Raw genomic sequence first — 11,804 nt, forward strand, 5'->3', positions numbered from 1 at the left:
GCTAGGCAAAGGAACTAGGTGAACTATGGGAGATAGCACAAAGGGAATATGGCTTCAGCGCTTGCGGGAGTCTCCATATCAACACAAAGGGCCTATGTCTTTAGCGCTTGCGGGAGTCTCCATATCAACACAAAGGGCCTATGTCTTTAGCGCTTGCGGGAGTCTCCATATCAACACAAAGGGCCTATGTCTTTAGCGCTTGCGGGAGTCTCCATATCAACACAAAGGGCCTATGTCTTTAGCGCTTGCGGGAGTCTCCATATCAACACAAAGGGCCTATGTCTTTAGCGCTTGCGGGAGTCTCCATATCAACACAAAGGGCCTATGTCTTTAGCGCTTGCGGGAGTCTCCATATCAACACAAAGGGCCTATGTCTTTAGCGCTTGCGGGAGTCTCCATATCAACACAAAGGGCCTATGTCTTTAGCGCTTGCGGGAGTCTCCATATCAACACAAAGGGCCTATGTCTTTAGCGCTTGCGGGAGTCTCCATATCAACACAAAGGGCCTATGTCTTTAGCGCTTGCGGGAGTCTCCATATCAACACAAAGGGCCTATGTCTTTAGCGCTTGCGGGAGTCTCCATATCAACACAAAGGGCCTATGTCTTTAGCGCTTGCGGGAGTCTCCATATCAACACAAAGGGCCTATGTCTTTAGCGCTTGCGGGAGTCTCCATATCAACACAAAGGGCCTATGTCTTTAGCGCTTGCGGGAGTCTCCATATCAACACAAAGGGCCTATGTCTTTAGCGCTTGCGGGAGTCTCCATATCAACACAAAGGGCCTATGTCTTTAGCGCTTGCGGGAGTCTCCATATCAACACAAAGGGCCTATGTCTTTAGCGCTTGCGGGAGTCTCCATATCAACACAAAGGGCCTATGTCTTTAGCGCTTGCGGGAGTCTCCATATCAACACAAAGGGCCTATGTCTTTAGCGCTTGCGGGAGTCTCCATATCAACACAAAGGGCCTATGTCTTTAGCGCTTGCGGGAGTCTCCATATCAACACAAAGGGCCTATGTCTTTAGCGCTTGCGGGAGTCTCCATATCAACACAAAGGGCCTATGTCTTTAGCGCTTGCGGGAGTCTCCATATCAACACAAAGGGCCTATGTCTTTAGCGCTGGCGGGAGTCTCCATGTACACAATAAAAACAATCAACGATTAAAATAATAATCACATAATAAAAGCAAATTTTTCATAAAAAAACATTAAAATTTTATTTAAATTAATTACTTTACATCATGTAAAATTAAAAATATACCTTTAATATATATATATAATATACATGTAAGTGTCATCATAATACCTTTGAAACACACATGCAGTCAGTTACCAGATTTTATGTTATAAAAAGTCATTTTCTAAATTGTGCCATTCAAAGCTATCCTTTATTTAGGAGTTGTTAAAAAATTATGATACATCTGAAAAGCTTTTACATGTATTTATATTATTGGTATGTTTGACACAGTTTGTAATAATATACAAACTGATTGTTAGAAGCGACCAACTCAAATTCTGATTCATCCAAACACATTATTCCTTAGAATGAGTGTGCAATGATAACCAACACCAGAGGACGTACTGCATCGTTCACTTAATAAAACCAAGTCTCAAGGCGGCCGCCATTGTAAGGCGAGAAAGCAAATAAGCTGGACATTAGCAGCCATCTTGGGGTCATACATTGACCAAATTCGACAATGGCTTCCAAAAAATTACATGACAGTAGTCATCTTGGGGTCTGCAGAAAAGTAACCAAACTGGACATTGATTTAAAAATATTATAAAATTTGACGGCGGCCACATCTTAATTTATGTTACATCCTCAAGAGTTCAGTTCCCATAATCCAATGATAGTGATGAAAGGTTGAAGCATATTGTCAAAAGTATTCCGCAATGGACTTATAAGTACAAAACAATGTTTAAATTCTAATTATTACAATTATTCTGATATAAAGTTTTTGAAAATAATAACAAAACATAGAACAAAAATAACGTAACCAGAAAATAGTGCACTCTCAGTGTCTTACACTGTAGTTATAATAGTTTGATTCTTATGAAGCATGCACACAAGACTCTTATTTGCCTGCCAGTATGTTATTTCTTGTCTCATAACTTACAATGATAATATCATGACATGAATTGGGGTTACCTGAAAGTAGACAAGAAAGTATCTTGTGTTAGAGATACATCCATTCATTCATTTGTCAATATTAGAGACCCAAAGCAATAAAACACAAGAATTATAAATTTCTCATTGAATGCAAACATTGTGTAAATTTTGAATATTATTAAAAAAATTTAAGAGTCTCTAAAAATATTAAATACATATTGCACAAGAATACATAGTTAAATAAAATAATATTATAATACGTCAGTGAATTACAAATTTCTTGAATATGTATAATAATAATTGACAATAGGTATGTTATATTATATCAAGGTTTACATTCCTAAATTGCCGCACAGATTAATTACAGTACCATCAAAAATTAACGATACAAGCCAAATATTTTAAATATTCAATAAAACCCCGTAAGAAACTTGCAGCAGTATTATTACAAGGAACTTCAAATAAAATAGTTAGAAGTATACTTATTTTATACCGCCCTTTGCATTATGAATAACTATTTAATTATTACAAGTTCTCATCCCATTTATAGTAAATTATAATAATAATAAACATTTAACTAATACCGACAATATCAAGTTCGTAGGTCAACAAACAAAACTGAAGTGAAATTTATTGTTTTAGACAGAAGCACGGGTCATAGATGAATAAAAACTATGTATTGTTTACTGTCATATTATGGCAAAATGTTCTGCCACTCAAACGTCAAGAGTAATGTAAAATGAACATTATTTTGAAACACCGATGAACTTCAGTTTTGTAAGCGTCCTTATGAAATATAAATTATTCTACATAATTTTTTTTATATGATGAATTAGACATAATCACAGGGTTTCCAGGGTAAAATGTTAAAAAATCCTCCCCAAAACATCCATTGCACCGATTGGTTCACTTAAATTTGCATAAATATACATGAATTTCACACAATTGCGGCATTACAAAGTGATTGGAATAAAACTGGAAAAAAGTAAGTCTGAAATAATCTGTGTTCATTGAAAAATATACGCTGCAGATATTAATACAGTATTTCACTTTATAACTTTGAACCGAATGATAAAACATAGTAGTTTCTTCACAACTATCAGTAATAAGTTGTATTAATCTACATAGCAGAACTTCTGGTAACTTCTCGGCACACAATATGGAATGACAATCACATTGAAATTTCAACCTAATGTTTCCAGTTTGTATTTTTAAAATTAGTAACTGTCAATGTATTTTTAGGAGGGTTAAAGTAATTTACAAAGGAACAGGCATAATCTGAATTGATCTAAGATGTAATGAAAGATTTACAATTATATGAATGAAACTGGAATCGAAAGCAGACTTTTGGTTTACATTTAAATCATTAAGTTTCTCTCTTGTGAGAGATGATTATCAATATCGAGGTGATTGTTAAATTTTAATGCATGCATAATGTACTTACAAGTCTTTATTTTTCCAGATAGATAAACTAACGTACAATACAAGTAGTTACAATATTATTATAAGGACAGATAGTGCCATCCCACAATGAAGAGTACAGTAGCATTACCCTGAATACAATATTATATCAAAATGTTAATTAACTTGTTGTTGTGACAACGGGTGACTGATTTACACAGAATTATTTGTATGGCTACACTGAAATTGAAAACATTGTTTACAGTGTAAAAATTTAATGATGTTAGTATAATTTTACTATTCCGGCACTTCAGACGATTTAAAAGAATCTTAGAAAACAATAAGTTCAAAAGAGATTGTTTTGTAAGCAATAGAAAACATCACATTTTGCTACTACCCATAAAACTTGACTGGCTAGTAACCCAAAAATTTCAGTAATCGGGAAATTCTAGCAACCCGACAATCCCAGTAATCTGACAATTTCAGCAATCTGGCAATTCCAGTAATCTGTCAATTTCAGTAATCCGGCAAATCTAATAATCTGGCAATTCCAATAATCAAGCACCATCAGAACTTATATGTTATGTAGTGCCGGATTTATGAGATTCTAAAGTTAAAAAAAATAATAGTTACATTATTAAAATGTGAATTTACGCAGGAGCGTGTAAAAGGTAGTTCCGAGATAAATTGTAACAATTACCATTATGTATAATAACGTTAAGAAGTGTAATCAAGTTGCGAGAGTCACCCGTTGTTTGCATCTTACCGACATTGGTGGTGATCAAGCGGCTGGCGGGTGTGATGGGTATGATGGGTGGAGTGGGTGGTGATGCGGGGTGCGGTGTCAGAGCAGGGAGCAGCGGGAGAGCCAGGTGGGGGACCTGCGCTGAGGCTCCAGGCGCAGCTGCTGCCCGCCCCCGGGACCCCCTTTGCCGCCGGATGGATTACTGGCCTCCTAAAAACATAACGGTAACATAGATAATATGATGGCATAATTCTAGTCAGTTTGACAACCCCACTTTTTTTTTTAATGTAAATACCGAACGAGAGTCCCAACTGTTCCCAACTGACTTGAGTCAGTGAGACTATGGCATCCTCAATTGGGGTATGTTGTTAGGGAATGGAGATGGGGAAGGGGAAGGTGGGGATACTCAGTTACTCATGGCTATTCAGATCTGGTCACCGAACATGGATAAAGTCATTTCAAGCAACATTTAAATTCTGAATGTTGGTCTTATACTCGAACATTTAACTTTGCATTAGGATAAGATAAACCTTAATGTAATGGCATTACAGCTGTCATAGGAAACATTTCTAATATGTAATTATGTAAATACATGTGCAAGCAAGATGTTGGTTCAACTCTAGTGGACGTCAGCTTTAAGTATCACCAGCATTCAGAGTCCAAGAGTTGCTTAACTATGCTCGATGACCAGATTTAACTAGCCAAGTACTTCATATTTCCAACGGCTCCAAGCAGTTGGAACTCTAGATACAAAAAAAATAAAAATAAATAAAATTTATCTGGGTGGCCAATCAGATAAGATTTAAGATAACGATTTATTTCACTAAAAATATCAAGAAGATATAAAATTACAAAAATTGTTCTTCATAACGTGAGTAATTATAAATTACATTGAGACATGCATGCAATTGACAATATAAATTTTTAAAAATGATTTCCCAAAGTAACGGTAGTGAAACGGTGTAAAATTTTAATGGAGAGTTTATGATTCTCATTTGAAGAATAATTACTCTCCAATCTCCGATATAATGCATGCTTGAAATCATGCAAAACGACTTAAAAGTAATCACATCCAAAAGGGATGAAGGATGTAAACTTTAACATTTTTTAAACTGAAAAGGTATTTTGACAAAATAAGTTCTCAATAAAATAAATTAATGAAGCCAAACTGAAAAAAAAAACTGAATTAAAATATTTGACATGCATTAAAAATCACAACAATAACAAAGAAAGAAACATGTTTATCTCACTGACATCGAAACACAAAATTAAATACAATTTTAGGACATAAATAAATTTATTAAAAGTTATGGAGATGGATGAAATTTTTTTTGCGCAAATACTGTATGACAAGTTATGAAACTATCAATAAACATATTTTAGCAATGCCATCTGGTAAAGCTGATGAGAACTACCAAACTCACCCTCTTAAAAACAACAAATTATTACATAAAGAAAACTTTACAAGGATTATTATTGTAGTTCTCGTTTGCTTCATAACGATCACAAACATTTAATGGTTTCAATTGTCGGTTTATAGTATTTGCTATGAGGCCTAATGCTTTGAATGCAATCACTGGGCAGCCAAATAAAAAATAAAAAATGGATGCATTTCCAAAGCATAAATATACAAACGAATTTTACCTTCTGTAGAGCGGAAATTGTGTGCGGGAGAAGAGAAAAAGAAAAGTTTGTATTAATTTCAATATAAAATACAATAGATTAGTTACAAACATTGCAATTTGTCTATATTTTGTAATAATTCCAGCATTTTCGTTGCACTTGCAACGATTCAAAGTAAACCAAATAAATGAAAATTATTAAGTCTTGCAGTAGGTGTGTCCTAATATGTTATTTAATCACACACAATCATAGATTAAAATCTCTTATCGTCAGTCATATTTACTTACAGTGGAATTATTTCTAAGCCCATTTTATGTATTTACATAAATACAGGCGAATACATATCACAATTTACTGATAGTAGAAAGTTCTATTAATAATTTTAAGTATTAACCAAGCAGTGATTAGAACTAACATTTTATCTCCTGACCACATCTACAAGGCAGCAGTATAAAATTACATTATTTAATACAGACTTTGATAAAAAAAAAGCTTGTTAAAAACCAGAGCAGAAAATCCTCAGAATACCCTTGAGGCGGCTGAAAATACGCAGATTTGTACCAAAATTGCCTTGCTCAAATATATGAATAATAACTACAATTTTATTTTGGATTGTTTTCCGTTTATCAGATAATAATTATTAATATTCATGTACATTTCTTATTTATATTGTAAGATGTTTCCCCAGAATAGTTTATCTAAAAATATATATATCATATCTAATTTGGGAGACAACTTTACTGTAAAAAAATATATATCATCTGGCATTTGGGAGACAACTTTACTGTGAAAAAATATATATTATCTGCCATTTGGGAGACAACTTTACTGTGAAAAAATATATATTATCTGCCATTTGGGAGACAACTTTACTGTGAAAAAATATATATTATCTGCCATTTGGGAGACAACTTTACTGTGAAAAATATATATTATCTGCCATTTGGGAGACAACTTTACTGTGAAAAAATATATATTATCTGCCATTTGGGAGACAACTTTACTGTGAAAAATATATATTATCTGCCATTTGGGAGACAACTTTACTGTGAAAAAATATATATTATCTGCCATTTGGGAGACAACTTTACTGTGAAAAATATATATTATCTGCCATTTGGGAGACAACTTTACTGTGAAAAAATATATATTATCTGCCATTTGGGAGACAACTTTATTGTGAAAAATATATATTATCTGCCATTTGGGAGACAACTTTACTGTGAAAAAATATATATTATCTGCCATTTGGGAGACAACTTTACTGTAAAAAAAATATAAATATGTATATTTATACAAATATATAAGCTGGTTTTATTATTTCTACATAAATCTGAATAAATACCCTCAGCAAAAAAATATAATCAAGAGGTGTTTTCAGAGAAATAATGATGCTCCTTTGAAAATGTCAAATAATTTCATTTTTGAAATGTTGAATGAAAATGTATTTTGACATGCGTAGGAAAAATATTTAAAACAAATAATTTAGAAGCGACTTCATGAAATAAAAGTAGAATCTACAATATTATTGGCGCAAGCGATTCTGATTTTGTCTTCTATAAATTTTTCAAAGCATATACTAATCAAATCTGAAATTTCAGTCTTAGTAAAAAAAATTGCCGGGGAGCGAACGGCGTTCAACTCGTAGCTGCTTCAGTATTTCTTCTGCAGTAAGCAAAATACTGTTGGACCTTCCATACGTTTTCCATGACACATTCTCATTATTATGACACATCATAATAATAGTCCCTATTTAAATAATAGGTATTTTATTTATCACCAGCACAATTCACCATTTATTTTATGTTATTCAACAGGATATAAATTAAAAGATAAAAGGACTAATCATCATGAAATTCCATATACAAATTTAAAAACTTTTACTGTAGAAATAAAAAGAGTTGAATAATGGCAACACTGGAATAACAGTTTTGTTTTATCAAAGTAGTTACTCACCAATTTCTTCTCAACTTTAGCTTTAATATCCCTCGCCAGAGTGAAGAAGGCATCTTCAACGTTGACTGAGGACTTGGCTGAGGTTTCAACAAATTTAATTCCATATTCCACTGCTAACTGTTCCCCACGTTCTCTTGATACCTGGAAAAGAAAAGAAACTATATATTTGTATGTTTACTTGGGAGTTTATTTGGGAGGCGGGTTTGGGTATAGCCGCCCCCAGAACCATTTATTGGATAACCAAAACTTCTGCCATAGGTCACCCCAAGTGGCTAGCTACGTTTGGTGATTTATGGTCACGGTCGACCCATGCACCACAGTGGGAGGGATATATTCATATGTCCATCACTCCTGAATACACTGATCCCTAGATTCCTACCCACACCACATACGTTTTGCCTTCCCAGAACTTCTTCTCCTTCCTTTCCTCAAAAAGACCCCCACACAGCATCCCCAAGATGACATATGCCCCGAGGGAAATTATTCTCCTCGGGGCCTACTGTGTGGGGGTTAGTGTAAAAAATAAATAAAAAAGAACCTGTTATTTCAAAATCCACGTGAACATAATTCGAAATTATATGAAAAAAAAATTAAAAACTTGCCGAAAAGTTTCGCGCCGGCCTAAAATATACAGATATTATAAGTAATTTTTTTTTTTTAAGCAGAGACGTTACACGTAGTTTTCGTAAGCACTTAGGCCATAGGCCCATTGTGCTATCTCCCATTTTACTTCAATCCTTTAACAACAACCCAGTCCCTTTAGTAAAGTTCACCAGGGTTGTCATTGGTTATGTGGCTATGTCTTCTGGTTCTACTGTATGTCTCCCCAGATATCTGAGCCTAGTTCCCACCAGGGCAGGACATTGGCACCATAGGTGAATTGGAGTCTCTTCATCCTCTTCACATTTCCTGCTTCTATTGTTGTTTTCTACTCCCAATATCTGGATGTGTCTCCTGGTATGGCAGTGTCCCGTTAGTAGTCCTACCAGTTCCCTCAGCGAGTTTCGGTCCATATCGAGTAGTTTCTTGGTTCGTCTAGGGTCTGGTCCTTTTATGAGTACTTTGGACTGTCTCATATCTATTATAAGTAAATATGACATATTTCCATGTAAACCGAAATTTCTCGGCCGAACCTTTGCATCCAGCCCTTCAAATTCTACATAGCTTCAGGTTTGCCTGAGGTGGCAGTGACCATCAAGCTCCCTCAGTGCGTATCTATCCACATAAAGTGGTTATTTGGCTACTTTGGGGGTGAGATATTAAAAAAAAAACAATCCAAATTTAACTACCTAAGTTGTGTCTTCTCACGATTTCTCTCCAAGGGTAGGCAGAAATAAAAATCATTTGAAATTACCTATTAAAATGTGTAATCTTACCTGTCTCTTGTCATTGAGATCACATTTGTTCCCGAGGAGCATTTTTTCTACATCGGCGCTGGCGTTCTCCTCGATATTCCTGATCCAGTTTTTGATGTTTTCGAAACTTTTCTCATTTGTCACGTCGTACACGAGCATGATGCCCATAGCACCCCGGTAGTATGCCGTCGTTATCGTACGGAACCTCTCCTGACCCGCCGTGTCCCTGGATAAGTAGACAGAGAGATGTAAACATTACAAGAAACAATTACATTCATTATAATCTTAAGATTTTCGAAAATGCACATCAGTAAAAAGTCACCTAGTCAAAGTTAGCCATCTTTTCAAAGTAAGGCTTGCTTGAACAAACAAATTTACAGACAGTTGAAATGCCAAACGGTTGAGTTAAAACAGGACTTCGGTAGCGAAGTCTACTTAGCACTCTGCTACTTTATGAAGCACTACTGAGCGTAGGGTCAGTCAATAAAGAAGAATGTCTGTTGCGGGAGGCGTGACTTTGTTTTTCATACAAATCCACAGTTTTATTCAGACATTGATGAAATTTTTCACACTTGACTTTCAAAACAAGAGGAAGGTCACTGTCACATGAGATTTTCAAAAACCATCCCCTTTTTCTTTAAAAGTAATAATTATAAATATAAATTATAAAGTAGGAAAAGAGGAAGAGCAATGTCTATATCTGATTTCTAAAAACATAGTCATTGATAAAATACATAATATGGCTTTTAAAAAATCTAGCCTTATAAAATCTAGAGGATTCCGTTGCTCACATCGCTGGGTAAGACATCCGAAAATACCCATTGATGCAAATAGTCCCAACATTTGTAGAAATAAAACATGACCGTTCCAAAATATGGAAATGGCTCTACAACCATATTATAAAGCAATCTGTTTGCGTGAAATAGCTGTCAAGACTATCTGTCCATCTCAGAAAGCGGAAATATGACTAACACAGAGGTTGATTTTCATTGAAGAAATGATCCCGGAAAAGGATTTTTTCTGTGTCGGTAATCCAAAAATATTACTACTTCCATCAATATGACACTTATCTGTATCAGGAAGTTTAAATGTTATTATAAAGCCATAAAGATAAATCTTATCATCTTAATTTTAAAAAATTTTGGTATTGGCCAAAATTATTACATGTTGATGTAGGTATGTTAGTAATAAGCAAAATTATGCTTTGTCATACCAAAGTCAAAAATGTGCAAATTAATAATAATCCAACAAGTACTCACCATATTTGTAATTTAATTTTTTTTCCGTCAAGGTCTATAGTTCGAATTTTAAAATCTATGCCTGAAATAAACCAAAGACGTAATTACAATAAATTATGATAATCTTATGAAGTATGTAAGATTAATAACAAAGAAACACACAACACTAAATACATTTTTATTTTGTTAAAACATAATAAATTCCATTGCTTAAAATTGGCCATGGTTTGGGTGAATCAGTACTCATTAATTCCAATTAAAATCAATTATTAAAAACATGTAGACGTTTCATGTTGAGGAATGTATACATACAAATGATCTGTCATCCCAAAACATTATTTTCATGTTTAGTCATTTTCTTAGAAAAAACAACTGAACGAATACCATCAATAGAAAATCTCGAAGGGTTTATAAGATAAGTAAGGATTAATGCAATGATTTCGTCAAACGTAAATTAACCTTTACCAAGATGCATTTGAATGTACTTTCAAAATGACTCACCGATAGTCGATATAAACGTGGTATTGAAAGCATCTTCTGAAAATCTAAATAATATGCACGTTTTGCCGACTCCTGAATCTCCAATTAACAATAGTTTAAACAAGTAATCATAAGTTTTTGCCATTTTTCTTAAAAATTGATTGACCGGATGTTAGACTCGATTCTTTTGGCATATTTTGAGAAATCGCCGTAATCAAAACAGTGTTACCAGCGGCATCGCCGTATGTTCTTCAAGTAGCTACTATTTATGTAACAAATATATAAATTTATAATGACATTAAGTAAGTACGTTCAAATTTCTTGATTTTAATAATAAATATGATAAATAAGTTTGGGTTTCAGTTTACAATATTCCATTTGCAGTTGACAATATTCGAAAATACCTGTTTAAATATTTACGTTTTAGTTGATCGATTCTTTGTTGAATTACACTTCAAAGCATATTGACAAGTCTAATATGAACCCTCTTTCAACAATTATTTGATCAACTTTTTAGCTTAAAATCTTCTTAATTCACATATTATTGATTTGAGACGTTTTAACTTAAAAAATTTGTTTTTTTTTTTTCAAAGTTTTACTACTAATTCCATATTATAATTTACATGTTTGTGTTTATTCATTTTTGCACATTAGGATGAAAGTTTCCGAAACTTTCTATAATGTTTTAAAGTATACGGCGAAAATTACAATATGTTTATTGAATTCAGTAATAGGTGTTACAAATATAAGTAATTAGTTCACTGTTTTTACATTAACTCCATACAGGAGGCCCGAGGGAAAAAAATTCCCTCAGAGCCTGTTTCATCTCTGGGAATGCTGTGTGGAGGATCTTTTTGATGAGAGGAAGGAGTGAACACGGGTCTTGAAGAAACCCATG

General features: G+C 33.9%; 1 protein-coding gene across 1 annotated transcript; it reads right to left on the reverse strand.

Annotated features, from left to right (window-relative positions):
• Positions 1-1,240: 1,240 nt before the first annotated feature.
• Rab8 (RAS oncogene family member Rab8) lies at positions 1,241-11,145 on the reverse strand. The gene is made up of 5 exons (XM_089640962.1): positions 10,928-11,145; positions 10,448-10,508; positions 9,210-9,414; positions 7,834-7,974; positions 1,241-4,464 (listed from the first exon to the last, which is right to left on the reverse strand). The coding sequence occupies exons 1-5, from the start codon at positions 11,049-11,051 to the stop codon at positions 4,354-4,356; spliced, it is 642 nt and encodes a 213-aa protein (XP_089497088.1). The 5' UTR covers positions 11,052-11,145; the 3' UTR covers positions 1,241-4,353.
• Positions 11,146-11,804: the final 659 nt, after the last annotated feature.

Source organism: Hesperophylax consimilis, chromosome 16 (assembly GCF_061612785.1).
Source record: "Hesperophylax consimilis isolate HC1 chromosome 16, BYU_Hcon_1.0, whole genome shotgun sequence".
Classification (NCBI taxonomy): domain Eukaryota; kingdom Metazoa; phylum Arthropoda; class Insecta; order Trichoptera; family Limnephilidae; genus Hesperophylax; species Hesperophylax consimilis.